The sequence below is a fragment of the Monodon monoceros genome, unplaced genomic scaffold (genome assembly GCF_005190385.1).
Source record: "Monodon monoceros isolate NGI ecotype Baffin Bay Population unplaced genomic scaffold, NGI_Narwhal_1 Super_Scaffold_18, whole genome shotgun sequence".
NCBI classification, from domain to species: Eukaryota; Metazoa; Chordata; class Mammalia; order Artiodactyla; family Monodontidae; genus Monodon; species Monodon monoceros.
Window position 1 is genome coordinate 57,655,674 of NW_021703774.1, and position 20,095 is coordinate 57,675,768.

The window sequence follows — 20,095 nt, forward strand, 5'->3', positions numbered from 1 at the left end:
CCCAGCCACCCCTCAGGGGTCCGGGTCCCGGAGGTCTGGCCTTTACTTTTGCTCCCCCTTCCCTCCCTTCCACTCCCTCAGGACCCGCGTGGCTGGAGGGGGCCTAGGTGGGCAGAGGATCAGGCCTGGGATCTCAACAGGCTCCCGGGGGCCCAAGTGGGCAGGGGAAAACTGGCCATGCTCCCTTTTGATCCTCTGCCCTCCCAATGGTCCCCCAATTTCCCCCTTCAGGTGTGGGATCCCTTCCCCTCCCCTAGCCGCCCCGCAGGGGCACCAGTCCTGTCCCGCCTCCACTACTCCTCCCCCCACACTCCCCCCAATGCACCATGTCCTACCCGGTTGCTGGGGGTTCCTCCCGTCCCCTTATGTATCCGTGGTCCCCCACCGGTGCCTGGTAGGTGCCCTAGTTGTGCAGAGATGCGAATTCCACATCCTCATAGTATGCCATGTTGACTCCGCCCCCCCATCGCCTTTCTATGGTACAATTCCTGCCTACTTTATAAGCCACCCAGAATGCTGGCAGCCATGGGATTCCTACTGGCATTTACTACCTCTTTCTATGCAAAGGTCGAGGGAAAAACACTTCTGGCTCCTTCTACTTTGTCTCTGCCTCTCTCTTCACCCTGCAATCACTTTTAGTTATTTGAAAAGTAAAATTAAAGATTACCACGGTGCAAAGCAGCCTTCATGAAGGTTTACACAAGCACAGGATGTTATTCTAATAACCCCATCTCAGACTCCTTCCCAGTGACTTCCAGTTTGAAGCAGGTTGCCAAAGAACATTAAAGTAAAAATTAGCAGAGCACACGGCTGCTCCTCTAGAGAGGCATTTCCTTGTGTTTCAACACTTAACTTGTTTAGTAACAAACACCAGGACAGAGTTCTTAACTCTTCACCAATGTAGACCCCTGTCCTAAAGATGACACTGAGAGCAGGGGCAGATGTGAGAAGGCTTACCCACCCCAAGGAAGTTTCAGAGGGAAATTATTACTCGAATGAAGATTTTTAAGCATCATTCGTCCTCCACACCCACACACAAAACCCTTGTCCGTTGCCAGTGAGTCAAGGTGCTGCCTTATAGTTAACACAGAGATTTGAACTTGGGGTCCATGAACCTTCTGAAATTGTCTAAAAAGTGGCAAGCCTGCAATTTTTTAAAAAAAGAATCCTGACTATGGCTTTTATCAGACTTTCAAAGGAGTACACGAGTTCTGTGAAAATAAGAATCACTGTCTTAACCCAATATACATTCTGGTGCGGAAGCTTCGGCAAATCATCTCAATTCGCTGAGTCTCAGTGATAGGCAGTGATGGCGGTCCCATCTTGAGCATCCATGGTCCAAAAGACCTGCTGAAGAATGCTGGAGAAATGCCTAATTGATTTGGAGTAATCTTTACGGTTTCCTACAGCTCTCAAACATTCTATGAGAGGTGATTCTTGGTATTTGATTTTTAAAAACAGAAAAGTATGGTCAGATTAAAGTCGGGGACACACAATGACTTGCATTTTCCTTTCTTAGATATTGTGTCTTGATCAGAAGCACTTACCAGTCCTCTAAAACCTTAAAATGTTCAAAACTAGCACTCTCTCTCTCTCTCTATTTTGTTTAAACCAAACCATACTGAAAAGTTTAAACAAACAAGTTAAAACATAAAACAGCTCTGTTGGGATAGTGGGAGGAGTTGGGAATGGAGGTAGGGAAATAGGAGCCTCACCTGGTCACTGTCCCAACACACTTCCTTGAGCTGGTCCCAAAGCCAGAGAAACCCCTAGAAATACTCTCTACAGGAAGAAAACCACTTTCTAAGGGCACAGGAAGAGCACCACTAGATTAAAAACACTGCGATCCTCCTCCAATCTACCCGAGAAGAAACGCAGTAGAGTTTCAAAGGCAAATATTGAGGTCCTCTTCATTAGGCTACACTGCTGTGCTCTTCACCAGCAATAGTTGTGCTTCTGTACCTCCAAAAAAATCCTGAAAAACTAAATAACCTCTTGAACCTTTCTAAGTGGAGAGCTAAAATTTTTCATCGTAAGTTTTTAAATAAAAGATGGAATTTCCAGTACATTATAAAGATTGGCCTTTTACAGTAAATAAATATAACATCATTTCCTAGAATTTGTCCAATGGAATAAAATACCATAGTGATCTGATAACACTTATCACTTTAAAAAACATAAACTAGTTTCTAATAATAGGGAATTTTATATTATTCATTTTCTCTTCTTTAATACCTATTTCTATTTCACTTCCTCTACAGAATTTAATTCATTTTTAAGGTTAAAGTATTTTATTGATCACTATATCATACTTCTTTACACAAATAAAAACATAATTAAGTTGAAATGTAAAAGATGCAATTTTCTGAAACCATAAATCTCTGCTAAGTTTTTCACCTTTTTGACTGAGTTACCATGACAATTACTTTTAGTGCACAATTAAGTAAAATAGCATAAACATACTACAAATTTTGATAAGTAATTTAAACTTCCCTATTTAAAATGCCGTTGAAGATGCATCTCTACATGAGAAGAGGGGCTTTTTCCCTATTCATGTAACCTTGTATGAATATTATTTATTGATACAATCAAACAAGTTCAGCATCAATTCTATTCCTAAATTTCGTTTTTTGAGGATTTTTAAGCATTAAGGACTTTTATTCATATGACTAAGTAAATGGAAATGGAAGCTTATTATAGCAATGTCTCTCAATTCTTTGAATTCCTTCCAAGTTTCATGTCCCAAATTACATAGTGATGTATTATCAACATGTAGTCAATGGTCTAGCATCTGACAACTTAAGTGGGTCTTCATCAAAGCTGATGAAAAGAGAGAAATGGAAACCCCTGGACTTGAAACAGATTTGTTACACTATCATTTGAAGCATTCAAGTTGTCAAGATCTAAACCAATATTTTGGATGGTCTCTGTTTGGCACACCCACTGATTTTTTACATACAGAGGCAATGATAAATAAGAGTCAAGTTATAAAAGGTATGATTTCTTTTACAAAATGGGAGAAGGACACATTTGTAGTCAGATTGGTTTTAGGAAAGTGCACATGTTGGAGTTGAGAATCTGAACACAGATTTACTTAAATCTTCCTTGTCCGTGTACCCCTTGGGAAGCCAGGCTCATTCTGATTTAAAGATCTCTGCTATAGAACCTGGCATGGTACTCTTTGGGTACTGAATAGAAATATGGTACTAATAATAGCTGGTGATATAATACAATCCACAGAGAGTTCCATGGGATTAAGTTTCCGCTAAGGGATTATCACCATGCTTCCTGTGCAAATAAACAGCACCATAAATCATAACATTATTATACTCCCAGTGTTTGATAATAGGTCCTGCAGAGGCCAGTTGATCAGTGTCCTAGTTCATAAGAACACAAAATGTGCCTGCTTATTAAAGCCAATATTCAGAAACTCCTAGATGGAAAAGTGCCAGGCTGCTTATACAAAGATAACCCCACTGTCTGGGAGACTTGCACTGATCTGAGTGGTATCCACCTCACTGTCTGGTCTGGCTGTAGTCAACAGTGTATATGCACTGTGCACGTGCACACGCACACTACCACCACCCACCCTCCCCATACAGCCTACATCATCCATCTCTGGAGCCCAGCTGTGGCAACTGAGAATTTCTATATGGGAAGGGTCTGGGGTAGCAATCTGGCTGGAAGAGCAATAAAGCTTCAGTTGCAAAGCAAACGCACAATTTTTATGTTGGTGGTTATATTGGGGTAGCTCTGGATGAGTACAGATGCGGCAGCTAGGCTTGGTCATGTCACATACTCTATCATCGACAACAACGAAGCATGGATTCGAAAGCCTGGAGGTCTACAAAAGTAAGAAAGTAAAGTGGAAAAGGCTCTTGTTTCAAAGTCAGGCTCTGCTTCTGTCCTTTTGAATGTTACTTTAGACTCTTCAACCTTCAGTATTTTCATGTGTAACATGAGGGTGTTGGATGAACATTTACAGAACTTATTTGTCTAAAAACGCTTTAAAAATGTTAATAGATTTGATGAAATCCCAACAGAAGGGAGCTCATGAGAAATCATACTTGCTATAGATCCAAGGGAAATAAGTTTATTATTCATATATTAATAAAAATTAAATACGTATGTATATATACATGTATACATTAAGCATTGGATAATATTATAGATATATGCTGAAATGATAAAGCAAGAAAAGAAAACATAGGTCAATAATACAGGATAGATGACATAGCACAGCACAATTAGTTGATGCTCTGTGCATCAAAGTATAGGTCAGACAACTGTATGGATCATGGAGTTTCTGTGTGACTTCTTAGTACTCTTGGGTATGGCATACCAGTTCTTAAAGGGAAATTATTGCATAATAATAATGACAGTGTTTATTTACATACATATTACAAAATATGTCAGAAAAGCAAATACTAGTGGCACAAAGTAGTTACTCAATAAATATTTGTTGAATGAATGAAGAAATGAATTTTGTCCTGAGCCTTGGTGCAGTGTCCAACTGGGGTAGGACTCAAGCAGAGCAGTGAGAAATAAAAAGGGAGTAGAAGGCTTGAGCCACCCCCTAATGGAAACAGGCAGGATTGTAACTCAATACCATGATTATTAACTAGAATTGTTTGGCCACAGTGATTGCACATGGATACTAAAAGGAAGTTTTCTTTTCTTATTACAGGCCAGCTGCCTAAAAGCCATCTGGAACTGGAGATTTCAGAGAGTGGTCTTCAGAACCACCCAACTCTTTTGCTTCGGTGCCCTCATCTCTGGTAAAGTTTATGCTAACCCTTCACCTGGCCCTCAGTGATTAGGGTGACTTCTCCAAATGGGAGAAGTTAAGGATGGTAGCCGGTTGTTATGCGGCATTAGAAAACAGTTCAAGCCCACATTCCTGGAGGAAAAGTGCACCTGACACCATCCTATTGGTAGAAAAGGCTTCAGGAAGACCGTACACATATATACCCAGGGCCAATTTATCCATTAGACTCAATAGACACAGGCCCACATTACTTTTAGGGACCCGTAAAAATGCTTTAATTTCTTTAAAAATCATTTCCTTCTAGGCCCCCCCAAAATGTTTTAGTGTATAATACTAATATGTTCATCTTTATACCAGTGCAGTTAGAAAATACAGTTTTTAATATTTTATTATCGAGGAAGGGAACTCCAAAGGCAAAATTGCCTAGAGGCCATGCAAGCCAATATGCAGCCCTGGTGACATCAGAATTAAGTCTTCAGGCAAAAAAATGCCACAGAGGTGCCTGTGAGGGAGGGACAAATGGAAACGACCCTCTTGTGGGCAGCAGGGAAGAAGGTTGAATAGAAACAAGACTTTATAAACAGGAAATAGAGCCATTTCCAGGTTTGATTGCTTACATTGTACACCTCTTCACATGGGAACTGGCCTCTTCTGGCTGGGGTGAACTCCCACCGGCTAGGATAACAATACCTCGCATCATAATACCCTTTATACCTTTAAGGGGCACATTCTTTATTTCATTTGAGTTCACAAACATCCCTTTAAAAGGCCTGTTTTAAGCTCTGTTTTAACAAGTGAGTAAGCAGAGATGGAGGAAGTAATTTATCGAAGGGAAACAGCCCAGAGCAGTGGGATGAAGTGTAAGATTGCAAACCGGGAGGTACAATGAGCCTCTGCCACAAACCTGTTGTGTTTCACCCAACAAGTATGGAGCGAATGCCTGTTAAGTGCCAGGCTCCGTGCTTGGTGTTAAGAATCCAGGGGTAAAAAGAGACCACCATCAGGATTCAAAATCTAGCACATGCGACCCATGTCATATAGACAGATGCTGCAATACATGGCAGTAGGGGAGGTGGAGACAGAGAAGGTCGCAGTGGGAGCTGAATACCAAGCCCACCTGGAGAAGTCAGGAAAATAGGGGAGGAAGGTTACCACGCCTCAGCGGGCATGGCAGCCAGAAAAGCAGCAAGAGCACGTGCAAAGGCATGGAAGTGGGACTTAACGTTTTGCTAAAAAAGTAAATATGGTGGGTGATGAGGCTGCACCAGCAGGTAGGTGCCACATCATAAAGCATCTTACTTTCCCCGTGAAGAGGTAGCACCTGGAGATATGAGGCAGCCATTGAGACATTTTACATGTCATTTACTCTGGGCTTGGGCACATTATTCAATGTCTCCTCCATTCATAAAAGGAGAAGATTAGATGACCTCTACGGTCCCTTCCAACTCTGGTATCCTATGGTTCCAGCTCTTGAATACCAAGGATCCTCAGAAGAGGACATTTTCTTATTCTGACTTCATGTATACTCTCAAGTAAAAGATGGAAACCACTCTTTTTCCTTAAAACAACTAGATTAGACATAAAACGGTCATGGTTTTGGTATTTGTCTTCTAGTCAAACTCATCTGACTACACAGAAGTGTACTTATGCTCACAATCTCCTTCTCATTAGGGGTGCTAATGAGGTGCTAACCTGACCCACACTTTCCTTTACTTAGAGCTAATTAACCAGAAAGAAGTGGCAGCATGGACCTATCACTACAGCAACAAATCGTATTCATGGAATTATTCCCGGGCATTCTGCCAGAAGTACTACACGGATTTAGTAGCTATCCAGAATAAAAATGAGATTGCTTACCTCAATGAGGCCATACCTTACTACAGTTCTTACTACTGGATTGGGATCCGAAAGATCAACAATCAATGGACCTGGGTGGGAACCAAAAAGACTCTCACTGAGGAGGCTGAGAACTGGGCTGACAACGAGCCCAACAACAAGAAGAACAACCAGGACTGCGTGGAGATCTACATCAAGAGTTTGTCAGCCCCCGGCAAGTGGAATGATGAGCCCTGTGGGAAAAAAAAGCGGGCACTGTGCTATACAGGTAGGGCCTTCTCTGCTCTGAAATCCGACTGTTTATAAAAAATGCCTTCCCTGGCTCATTAATATAGCCCCTGAGTCAATAACATTGAGTCTCAAAGTCAGGGACATGAAAACAAAGAGTAAACTGTCAATCAAGCAGCATTGTTGAGCACCTTGAAGAATATAAGTTCAGGATTAGAGAAAACTGGCCTTTTGAAGCCAGAAGGAAATGTTAATATCATCTGGTCCACCCTTCTAATTTATAATTGATAAAATAGATGCTCAGGAGATTTGTCTCCTAAAATTTATGTCCAGAGCTTTTTTGTACCACTGTGCCCTAGCATAAGAGACTGTGTAAGTTGAGAGGGAACTTGGCCTTGCCTCTAGGAGATACAGTTGTAACTAATACCTACCGAACACCAGTATGTTCCAGGCATTACTATTAGTTCATGTGTCATTAGTCTATTTAGTATTAGTTGCGTTTAGTCCTCATGAGAACCTCATCAATCAGCTCCTTCTACTGCCCTCATTTTGCTGATGAGGGAAAGGCTCAGAGCTATTCAAGAACCTACCCAAGATTCTAAGTTCCTTGATGATGGAGCCAGTTTCAAACTCATGTTTACTCCAAAGGTGGTATTTTTAGCCACATATGCAACCATACTCTTTGCTCAACATTCTCAGGAGGCAATCTGAGAACATGACCAAGGATGACAGTGCTTTACAGATTCCCTTCAACAGCAACATATCTCCAGGTCCATTGGACTTTGGTAGGGGATGAGGGGTGAGGAAAGGGAAGAGGTAACTGAAGGTGAGATCCTGTGAGTATATTTGATTCTCCACTCTCCAGATTCCAGAGTAAGCAGACCTGCGTGAAAGCTTGGTCGTCCTGTGGTCATGCGCCTCGTGCCAGAACTGATTCCATCTTTCTGATGTGGCTTCCCATCCAGAGGAGCCCACCTTGCCCTGGGTAGCATACAAACACTGTAGCTAGGGAGAGTATGGACTGCCCTGGGCAAGAGAGTCCTGAATACTCTGAAGCTTCTTCTTCAATAAATCATCTTACAGATGCCACACTCTGCTATGTATGTTCTAAATTTGTTAGATTATAAACACCTCCCCTCAGAAGCCCTCAACAATAATGGAACAGAATACAGAGTATAGAGTATTCCCTGTACTTTCTCCCTCTCCTCATACAGCCTCCTAGCTGAGGGGAAGCATATCCATACACGCATTGTCATGTAGTCAGATCTCGTTTTACAAATAACTTATTATTATATTTAATAAATAAAATAATGACCTGTCCTTTATAGGCCAGGGTGGACATTACGAGAGTGTTAGCTCATCCTACTGCTCTCTCAGTCAGCTCCCTACCCTTCCTGGGCTATGCCTCCCTACAACTGTCCTGATCAGATTATCTTGGCTGCCACGAGATGTTCCAATATGCCACTGCTTCCCCTCCCCACTCAAACTTCAGCCTCCATTTCTGCAAGACAGTCTTCCTCAATAAAGCTTGCAAGGAAGAAACGAGATTGCAAATTACTGGCATGAATGATAATGAACAAGGCCACTCTTCTAGCCTGCAACAATGGCAGGCATCACTAATTGGTACAATTTCACCCGAACGCAGTTGGCTTCCACCTCCACTAATACGATACTCTAGGCATTGATTGCCATTTTGCCATCCAAGATGTAAAGAATGTAGGGAACCATCAGTCCTCTGTGGGAGATAGATGAGAAATAGATAGGTACACTACACTGCAACAGAAAAAACAAGCTGGAATAATTCCCTAATGTCAGGATTTCTTAGATCTCAGAACAAGGTGTCAAGGAAAACAAAAAAAAGATTGATTCATTGAATCACCATTATGTTCTTTCCTGGAGATCCAAGAAATAGATAAGTTATTAACCTGCCTGGAAACCCTGAAATGGAATAGAATGCAGAACATTGGCTGTTTTGCCATTCCTAGAGTTCTGAGACCCTGAGGAAGCTACAGTTAGAACAAAATTTTTATGCTCTGAGAGCATAGGGCAGGCAGGTATTACTGTAAGGCACTGGTGGGTCAAGGTGAATAGGGTGGAAGACATGGACCGAACTTCCATTTAGGAACTCCTGTTGCTTCCTGCATCTTCTCTTTACCTGGAACCCTTCCCAGTGGTTCAGTGCAGCTTAACCAAACTCACTGGCTGCCATTGGAACTTCCTGCTGTAGGACACTGCATGGCTTACAGAGCTACAGCATCTCAGGGTTAAGAGGGAATATAGAGACCAAATAGCACAATCTGCTATGTGACATATGGATTTCCTCTTGTGATAGACCCCAATGTAGACCAATGGTTGGCTGGGCTTAGGAAACACCACTAGAAAAGAGTCCAGCCACAGACCTTGCTCCCAGCTATGACCTCATCAATGAAAACACTCTCAGTGCTTTCATGGTATCAGTTCTAATACTAATCTACCACCAAGGGCATAGTGCATACACCCTCAACAAGTCTCTTACAGGAAAGAAACTCTGCCCCTTCTCTGTGCTGTCACCCAAGTGGCATAGACTTAGTGAGGAGGGCCTGGCAGGTCAGTCATCTCTGTACCATCTAAATCTGGCATATTTAGACTTGTGACACAGCTCCCCATAAGGTCATTTGTCCTTGACCATGAGTAGGTCTTAAACATCTCATTCAGGTCCTCTGCTCCTCCGCCATGTGGTGTCGGGCATAGACTTAGACCAAAGATGGAAGAGCTTTGGCCCTAACAGTGGGCAGGTTGGGCTCAAAGAAGTAACTTGCCTGACGCCACATAATATTAGGGAGTGGAGCGTGGATTCTGACTATGTATGCATGACCCCTGCCACCCCTGGTTCCTAACCTCCATGCTGTGATATCTGTCATAGGAGTTTCCATAATAATACAACTCTATGAACGCACTTAGTTAAAAGCCACAACTATTTTGTACCACACAGAGGAGTTTCACTGTCTACACAGGTATTGGTGGCTCTATTTGTCCCTCTGTGTCCGCACATGGCAACCCCTCTTCAGGCAACACGAAATGCAGCCTCAAATAGAAGCCAGGGAATGCTCCAGCAGGCTCCGACAGTGTCCTTCACAGGGAACAAGCTGGCTCTCCATGGGATGCTGTGGTTTTTCTGTTGTCTGGCTAGATCAAGCTTACCCAAGTGGGACCAAGTCTGTGACTTGGAATAAGAGTCCAGCTTTTCTTCACACCTCCTGGGAATGCCCATGATTCTGACCCTTCTGTAACCACACAGCCTCCTGCCAGGATATGTCCTGCAGCAAGCAAGGAGAGTGCATTGAGACCATCGGAAACTACACCTGCTCCTGTTACCCTGGATTCTATGGACCAGAATGTGAATATGGTGAGGCCACTATTTTGTTGATAGTATTGTGGTCCTTGGTCTTGTGCTAGAGGCGATGCCAGGGAGAAAATCATGTTGGAGTTGCTCCAGTGAGTAAAGGCTAGTCCTAGGGCCTCTCTCTACCATCTGTCAGTCTGCCTCACTCAAGTTGTCAGAGACACACACTCTGTGTTAAAACACTTTATTCTTAGAGAGAGCATTTCCTCCCCAGATCTCAAAAGGTAAAAGGGAAATGAAAAGGCAGTAAAACAAAGAGAACTCTTTCAGGCTAATTTTGCTTGTTGGGAATAAAAACCAGTGAAAGAATGATTATTTCCCAAGATGTAACCAATACAAAGCTAAAGATGAACGGGTTGGGTTAGAAGTCCAGGGAGATGCGTTTGGGTGGGTTATACAAACAGCTCAGCTTTTAGCAAACCTGACATTGTCTTTCCGCCCGCAAAGAAAGAACAAGCTTCCCCCATTTAAAAGACAAGGGAGGGCTTCCCTGGTGGCGCAGTGGTTGGGAGTCCGCCTGCCGATGCGGGGGACACGGGTTCGTGCCCCGGTCCGGGAAGATCCCACATGCCGCGGAGCGGCTGGGCCCGTGAGCCATGGCCGCTGAGCCTGCGCATCCGGGGCCTGTGCTCCGCAACGGGAGAGGCCACAACAGTGAGAGGCCCGTGTACCGCAAAAAAAAAAAAAAAATAGACAAGGGAAAGGATGGGGATCTACGTTAGATGGGAAATTCTGCTGACGACTATTACCCATCAACCAGAGTAACACTAATTTTAATTTTCATGATTTTGTATCTGTGGAGTGAGGTAGTCAGTTTAGCTCTTGATTCTCAGGCAAAAGCAATACAAAAGCGTCCTTCTCCCTTTGTTAATTGCAAAGTGAACAGAGTACAGTAATGATTTAGGGGTTGGGTATTGTTAATTTGATCATTTTACCTTGCTTCTTTAAAAAGTAAACAACAAAAGGATGCTTGGATCTTTCCAAACAGCTATTGAAAGTACCATTTAACCACCAAAGTTCATCACCTGCCTGACACTTTGGGAAGATGCAGACAGCTGTTGCAGCATCTCAAAGCTTCCAAGGTGCTAGGCATAATCTAAGGTCTCATGCCATTATTCTGTGGTTGTTTTTAGCTGTCCAGTGCCCACCCCTGACGTCTCCTGAGCAAGGAAGCATGACCTGTCTCCACTCTGCAAAAGCATTCCAGCACCAGTCCAGCTGCAGCTTCAGTTGCGAAGAGGGATTTGCATTAGTTGGGCCAGAGGTGGTGCAGTGCACAGCCTCGGGGGTGTGGACAGCCCCAGCTCCAGTGTGTCAAGGTGAGTTTCAGGCAGTTGGGGATGTATAATGTCCACTGCACCTGGTTCTTGATGGGAGCACAGATGAAACTGGCTAGCTTATGGAGAAACTGGCCTGAATCACCACAACTTGACTCTCCTTTGACCTACCAGTCAGCTAGATTGTGTTCATCTGGGATAGGAAAAGAGTGTCAGGCTCTAGAAAAAAAAAAAAGAGGCTGATTTTACTACTTATTTTAAACAAAATTTAAAAGTCCTCCTTTCCCCAAAACTCACTGCCCTCAAGCAATTTCAGAACGACCTCATTCATAAATTTCACGTAAGAGGGAAAGGATAGCATCTACATCTGTAAGTAGACACTAGAAGAAATACCAGGACAGGTTTATAGCAATAAAGGGAATAACGGACATTAGAAAAAGCTTGAAGGAGTCTTTTATTTTAAAGAGATTTAGGCCCCCCTGAAGGCTGGTACTACATACAAGTCTGGACAAACATCACTAGGGTCTCCTGAACCTTACATATTCCCAGCGCCACCTGGATTTCCAGAGATGGATTCACCATTGCTCTCTAGCTGTGGGCATGGTTTTTCTCCTTCCTTAGTACCTTTCTCTCTGTCCTTGGTTGTTCTCTCCAGCTACGCAGTGTCAGCTCCCGGAAGCCCCTAGCAAAGGAACCCTGGACTGTGTCCATCCCCTCACTGCCTTTGCAATGGCTCCAGCTACAAATTTGAATGTGAACCTGACCATCGCGTGAGGGGCTGCGACACACTCTGTTGCACTGGCCCTGGCTGGGGGACTGCACCCTTGCCAACCTTCAAGGGTAGGATTTTTCATTAGCAGCCCCCAGTGCACCGGGAAGGAGTCACAGCACGGTGGAAAGATCAAGGGCTCTTAACATCAGGATGACCTCCTCCAGGCTCTGGCACTGAAACAGGTTGTTCAGCGTCCGGGAGGCATGGTTTTCTCCTCCATGAAATGAGCTACGGATTGCAAGGAGCTTCAATGAGGATGAAGTATATAAAAAGTATACAATTAAATAGCTTGTATAATGTACCTCGCAGAGAGCCTTTGTTTCTGCCTCTTTTTTCCCTCCCTGCCTCATTGGTGTATAGAAGCTGTGGGTCAGTGTCCTTCCTATACTTCAGGTGGAGTCAGAAGAGTGGCTGTTAGGACACAGAGAGAGATTGCTCATCATAGCCCTCAGTGGTAGCCTTTGACAAAGGATCAAAGGAACACTGCATTGAAAAAGAGGTTATGACACAATTCTAGGCAGTTAGCTAATACCACAAAACTGAATTCTGTGTAATTGCCTCACACCTTCATCTTATAAAGCAAAAATGGGGACTAGGATATGGGGGAAATTAAATGTTGGATTAGGGAATTTCCGGGAGACCTGGATTATAAACCCAGCTCTACTACTGTCTACATATAAGACCTTAGGGATGTCATTTAAAATTTCTGAACCTCACTTTTCTCATCTGCCAAGTAAGAGAGAAACACTAGAGGGTCTTTGGTTCTTAAATGCCCCGATTCTGTAAAAAACAGAGGTCTAAGGTCACAGTGTACAGGTAATCTTTATACTCTGATAAACTCCAGAAGTATCCTGGAGATGACATGCTTTGTCAAGGAAAAGCAGGAGGAAGCCAGTCTTTATCAGAACTGAGGTCACTCGGGGCTTAATTGTGCTCAGGAACTGACCTTGGGCTGCACTCACTTGGCAATTGAAGTCTGTTTAGGATAACATCCTGTGTTCAAGAGACAAGGCTCTTTCAGGATCATTTTATAGGGCTCGGTATTAGAGTGCCAACAATAAGGTAGGTTGTTCCAGCTTTTTCCTTAAAAGTCCAGTCCGTTCTATATCTCCTCCTTCCAGATCCAATTTCACAAATATTGCCAATAAATATCTAAAGAGCACCTTCAATGTCCGAAACACTTCCAGGCTCTGGGAATACAACTCTGGATGAATGACACCAGCCTCAAGGAGATTGCCGTCTAAGGGGAGGGGCAGAATTACAATAATGCATGAACAGCTCAAGAACAGGGGCTGTGGGAGCACACTGGAAGAGCTTCTAGCCCAAGCTGGGGTGGGCAGGGAAGGCTTCTTAAGGAAAGTGAAGTCTAAGCTGAGACTTGAAGGGCAGGTGAGTGATCCAGGTAAACAGAGGCATGGCAAGGTGTTCCCGGCAGATACCTCTTTTTGAAAAAGGAGGATTTAGGGTTCTGCATGTACTGACAGTGTGGGTCGAAAAGATGGAGCATCTCTCAAGGGGCTCTTCTGAGAAAGAATTGAGCCCTTCTACTGCCCAGTATCAGACAATCACTTTTTCCGTTTAGCCATTGCCTGTGAGCCTCTGGAGAGTCCTGTCCACGGAAGCATGGATTGCTCCCTGTCTTCGAGAGCATTTCAGTACAACAGCAACTGTAGCTTTCATTGTGCTAAGGGTTTCACACTGAGAGGAGCTGACACAGTTCGATGTGCTGATCTGGGACAGTGGACAGCGCCAGCCCCAGTCTGTCAAGGTACTGTGATAGCATAACGTTGCTTCCCTGCCTCTCAGCTTATTAAAGGCATCAGCGTGTGCATTTAGTTCTGTCATTCATTTATTATTCTAACATTCACTAAGACTCTATTATGTGCCAGGCCCTTTGTGTGGCCACTCGGGATGAAGTGGTGAGTGAGGTAATGTGTAACTGTAATGTGTTCATTACAGTATCCTGAAACGCAAGGCGAGGGCTGCATGGACTGACATGGATGTCGTGAGTTGGCAGGAAGGAGGGGGCGCTGGGAGGAAAGAATTATGCATGAGGAACAGCATGGAACAGTGGAAGGATAATGACAAGACATTTAGTCCAGTTCTGTCATTTCCTGGCAACAAGCATTTGGTCTCTCTAAAACTCAGTGTCACCTGCAAAATAAGAGTACTATTATCTCCCTTACCCGCCTCACTAGTGGTTGTGGATTAGTGTGTGTAAATGCAAGCTTAAAAATGCTACGAGAGACTTCCCTTGTGGCACAGTGGTTAAGAGTCCATCTGCCAATGCAGGGGACACAGGTTCCATTTCTGGTCCGGGAAGATCGCACATGCCACAGAGTAACTAAATCTGTGAGCCACAACTACTGAGCCTGCGCTCTAGAGCCCACAAGCCACAACTACTGAGCCCGCACACCACAACTACTGAAGCCTGGGCGCCTAGAGCCCATGCTCCACAACGAAGAGTAGCCCCCGCTCATTGCAACTAAAGAAAGCCTGCGCACAGCAACGAAGACCCAGTGCAGCCAAAAATAAATAAAATAAAATAATAAATTTATTTAAAAAACTGCTATGAGCTTTACAAATGTAGGTAAAATAATGATCATAACATTACCTTGTAAATCATATGTCTCTCATCTGATTTTACAAAGTGATCTCCTTTAAATAGTTCATGTTCTCAATATTTTGCTCTTGAAGAACTGAGATATAGGGAAATCACGAGTTTTTTTTTTTTTTTACAAGAGGTACCCCACACAGAATTTATGTCCCAGGAATGAAAATATTGGCATTTCATGTGAGATCCCAAGCAATTTATGTGAACCCTGGGTCTAAGTATACCTGATTTTAAAATGAGGCAGTGGTTTGAAAGTAGTGTCTTGAAGAGAGATGTATACACCCATGTTCATAGCAGCATTATTCATAACAGTTAAAATGTGGAAGCAACCCAAGTGTCCATCATAGATGAATGGATAAGAAAAACGTGGTATATACATACATAAAATGGAATATTATTCAACCTTAAAAAGGAAGGAAATTCTGACATATGCTACAACATGGATGAATCTCAAGGACATTATGCTGAGTGTAGTAAGCCAATCACAAAAAGACAAGTACTGAATGATTCCACATATAGGAGGTACTTAGAGTAGTCAGAATCACTGAGACAGAAAGTGGAATGGTTGTTGCTGGGGCCTAGAGGAGGAATAGGTAGCTGCTGTTAGATGTTCTGAAGATGGATGGTGGTGATAGTTGCACAAAAATATGAATGTACTTAATCCCACTGGAATGTACACTTAGAAATGGTTAAGTGGTAAAAGATAAGTTTTATGCTATGTGTATTTTACTACAGTTAAAAAATTGAAAAAAAAGTGCGGCAGTAGAGGAATAGATCATCATACAACGTGATGGTGACGCTTAGCGAGGGGAATGGGATGTACTGGGAAGGTATTGTCTGAGAGACAAAGACACAGAGAGCCCTTTGACATGCTTAAAAGGAGAGGGTCTTTAGGGGTCACTGGAGACATTCTTGTCTCCAGTCAGGTAAATGTCTAATCACCCAAAAGAGAGAATTGGCTGTTCTTTTAAGCATCTAGATATGTGGTTTCAATAACTCCCCTGGTAGGCCTTCCTAGCGTTTTCCACTCTGACATTCAAGGTCTGCATCGGATGCATAGCTATAATGATTTTAAGACTATTACTGCTACTTTTGCTGCTGCTACTACTACTATTAGTAATAATAATAATGATAGATAATATTTATTGAGCATTTTAGTCGAACTCCATGAGGTAGTTAAAACTATTGCTCCCCTTTTAAAAATGAGAAAAGACTTAATATATATAGAATACGTGTGTTCTCTCCATTTATGGCCATCTGCATTATATGATTGAGATCATGGCGTGTATATAATTTTTATCCTGCTTTTTCACTTGACATTGTGCATTGAGACACCTCCCATATCTTTCCAAGGTGAAATATATCATATTCCTTTCATGGATCCACGATAGTTAATTTTTGGCCTCTAATTAGTGGCATTTATGTTCATTTTCGATATTTTGCTCTCACAAATAATATCATGATAAAAATTCTCTGAACTGATTTTTGATATGCATCTTGTTACATACTTAGCATAGATTCTTGGGTCCAAAAGTACGATATTTTTAAAACTATGAATACATATTGCCAAATGCTTAACGATGGCTCAACATTTCCTCCTAAAGTCCTTCATGTGGCATTGGGATTATATGACACTTTTCTCGTCCTCCAGGTTAAACATGCCCAATTCAGAAATCCCTCTTGTTGGCACTAGAAAGAGTTAAGGGGTGGAAATCAATGAGTACTTGTTTATTACTTTCCTCACTCCCTTACTTTCTCACTTCCTCACTCCTTAGCATTGCAGTGCCAGTATCTTCCAGCCTCAAACAAGGCCCAGGTGGACTGCTCCCATCCCTTTGGTGCCTTTAGGTACCAGTCGACCTGCAGCTTCACCTGTGATGAGGGCTTTCTCCTGGTGGGAGCAAGTGTGCTGCAATGCTTGGATACGGGGAACTGGAATGCTCCTTTTCCAGAATGCCAAGGTAAAATGAATTCTTTCCAGTGTCTTGGAAATAAACTGTAGGCTTATTTTAAAAAGCTGTATTTTAAAGGCGGTAACTGTTTAGGGGACAGAAACTTGTCATGGACTGGAAAATGAATAAACACTGTCATCACGTAACCCAGGGATCCAAAATGCAAATGCCTTCAGGGGCTAGGCAGGTACCACAAGCGACAGGATGTCTGACAACAGGAAGGTGGCAGGGGGGTGTGGTGGTGGCCTGGTTCCAGCTCTGTCCTGGGGCCTTTCCCAGGACATAAATGCTCCTATTATGAACCAGGTGGACTGTTCTCACTTGGCTGAAGATAGTATCTGGAAAGAAGGCCAGAGGGAAGAGCTAGCCTCAGGATGGCTGTTCCAAGACTGATCTGGCTCTTTGCCCCTAGGAACCACGGAGTACAATGGTGGAATGGGGGGTAGCTCCCGGCTTTAATAGTGGAATGGGAGGGGCAGAATTTACAGGTGCCTGGCTGCAAACATCCTCCAAGATCTGTGTTAAGACTGGAGAAATCCACTTAGGATAAAGTGAAGACTGATGAAAAGAGGAAGAAACTAATCTGTACATGCAAGGTCAACAGGATTCTCAGAAGAAACAAAGTATATATATATTCAGCATAAGCATATTTGTCTGCATTACACTTGATATAAAGTAAAGGCAGTTACTGTGTGGAATAGAACTGGTTTTAATCATCTGTGTTTAGGAACTGAAGGACAGATGTACGCTTTTTATACTCCCCATTCCTTTTTCTACCCCGTGTATCCAATTATTTACTTACATTTATGGCAAGTACTGCTTTTAAAAAAATAACATTTTTATTTATAAAAGCTACAGAAAAATAAGGAAATAGAGAAACAAAAAAATCCTCTTAAATACCTCCCCCAAATACCCAACCCTAAAACAGACACTGGTTATGTTTCTCCCTTCTTGTATGAATTCTTCCAATATTTTCCCACTTTTTCCTCCATGTGATTAGTATTTTTATGATGCATATATATACAATTTTAATAATAAAATTAGGTAGGTAAAATACCAGCCAATTCTGCATTGTTCGCCTTTGCTTTTCACTTCGTACCCACTTCCAACAGGAGTGAAAGCAGGCAGAAACACGTTTTTAATAAAAAGGAAACCACTTGCTATTCAGATCACACACAAGCACACACATGCACACACACGTACACACTACTGTTAAGTTAGGTCAACAGTGAGTAAATGAACGAACGAACGAACGAACGAACGAAGGGGCTGACCAACTCAATAGAACTGCATGTCCTTTAGCCCCAGGCACAAGAGAGCATGGCAAGCCACAGGGGCTAGGGATGGGCATGCCTTCTGAGCTGGGTCTGCAGAGACCAAGGTGAGGCTTGTGGCCTTGGCTCTTCAGCTGTCACCTGGGCTACACTGAAGGCTGAATATGCTACAAAGTCCACACAGCTTTGGGGAAGAACTTGGAGTCCCTGAGGAGGGTGTCACAATGCTTAGCACCCTTCCGAACAACCCTGGGCTGTTCAGGGCACAGATTGCAGTTCATTGCCCCACACTGGCCCACCTGTGGGTGTTTCACAGCAAGGAGGCTCACACTCACCATGGCTTCCTGTGACCTTCCACTTCCCTTCCGCTTTTAGTTCTTTGTTTACTCTGACTGAACTTTCTCCTCTTGTTGCCGGGCAAGCATCAAGTGAAATACCCAAATGTGGTCTGTGCAGGAAGGTACCACGAGGCTTGCACTCACAAGCTGTTGTAATGCTCTTGAGAGGGTGTTCTCAATTTCCCTTTGCAAGGTCCCCCTTGCCCCTGTATCCCCACCCGAGCTATCAGAAGGCAAGGCCACAAAAGAGCTGCAAATGGACTCATGGTACCAACACCCTCCCAATTTGTCCTTACAGTTTATAGGCTGCTTGACTTGCCTGCTCTCCCTTACCCACCACTCCCACACTGAATACAGAAAGACTTTTCAAGTGGCAGAAAATAACTAGGTCTTCCGACCAAGGGATGAGATTGGGGGGTTGGGGGTGAAATGTAGCTGGAAAGGAGAAGAGAGGAAGGGAAGAGAGAGAAAGAGAAATAGAAAATGCTCTCAAGACCTCAAGCAGTTCAAATCAGTGGAAATGGCCCTAGGTTCATCCACACCACCACTGTCTCTGGTCTAAAATCATACACTACCCAATCAGGTCAAACAGTGAAGAAGAAACACCCTAAACCATGCGTTCACTTAGCCTTCATTTTTTAATGCCAATACGTTTAATCTGAGTTTTATTTCGCTAATTGGCTGAGGGATATCTTGGCAGCCATTAACATTTGCATACAGAGTGTTTTCACTTTTTAGCCTTGTAAAAATCCTGGGAGCTATTTAATGCTATTCTCCACATTTTAAAGGTGAACATATTGAGGTTCAGAGAGGTTAAGTGACTTGCCAATAGTCACAGAGCATGATCTCCAACCAAATCAAGTCCTCTAGCACCACAAACTCCACATGGATAAGCTGTGGCAAAGCACCATGAGATCTTATTTACTGTTTTTTATAGGTGAACAAGTAGTGTCATCTGGGGCTGGTCATTGTAGGATGAGACTGGTGGGAAGAGCATCTGCAGATGGCCAGTTACATTATGTGCCTACTTTGTGTCATGATTGTTAAAATATTTTTTAATTTATTTTTTGCCTATGATTTAGTTAAATTATTATTTTGTATAACTGAGGATCCCTGCAAGGCAAGGATTGTTTTTTCTCCCATTTCATAGATGAAGCAACTGAGATTCAGAAAGCTTATTGTCCAGAGATACATTGCTAGTAAGTAACAGAGGCAGGCTTTGGACCCAGATCCTTTCCACCACTTGGTTGGTGGAAGGAACTTCTGGAAGGGGAAAAAGTATTTTACTCCACTTCCCTATTTCCAATCACTTGTCATTGTTTTATGGCAAGGTGATTAGGTCTATCTCTGAAGAAGGTATCAAGGAAGCAGCCAGTCCTTCTCCTGTCCAGGGGCAACTAACATGAGCTGCGTCACTATCTTTCCCAACAAAGAACCAGTTCCCTTTTAAATCACCTCTAAAGCTCTTTGGCGGTGAGCATTTCAGGATACCAATCCACTGTCAACTGCTGCTATTTCACACGTACAAGACTTCTACCAGGTGACAAAGCACCATGAAATTCAAACAATCATTTCTAACCCCATGCTGCCGCGGTATGTTAAGGACGGACACACACACACACACACACACACACACACACACACACACACACAC

At 43.1% G+C, this 20,095-nt stretch overlaps 1 protein-coding gene across 2 annotated transcripts in view; it reads left to right on the top strand.

Annotated features, from left to right (window-relative positions):
• SELP (selectin P) overlaps positions 1-20,095 on the top strand; it is a 62,205-nt gene that overhangs the window by 27,020 nt on the left and 15,090 nt on the right. For both annotated transcript variants that reach the window (XM_029231071.1, XM_029231070.1), the window contains 6 exons: positions 4,688-4,778; positions 6,486-6,872; positions 10,110-10,217; positions 11,348-11,533; positions 13,846-14,031; positions 16,653-16,838. In XM_029231071.1, the coding sequence (XP_029086904.1) occupies positions 4,688-4,778; positions 6,486-6,872; positions 10,110-10,217; positions 11,348-11,533; positions 13,846-14,031; positions 16,653-16,838 (1,144 nt within the window). The remainder of the gene's footprint in view (positions 1-4,687; positions 4,779-6,485; positions 6,873-10,109; positions 10,218-11,347; positions 11,534-13,845; positions 14,032-16,652; positions 16,839-20,095) is intronic.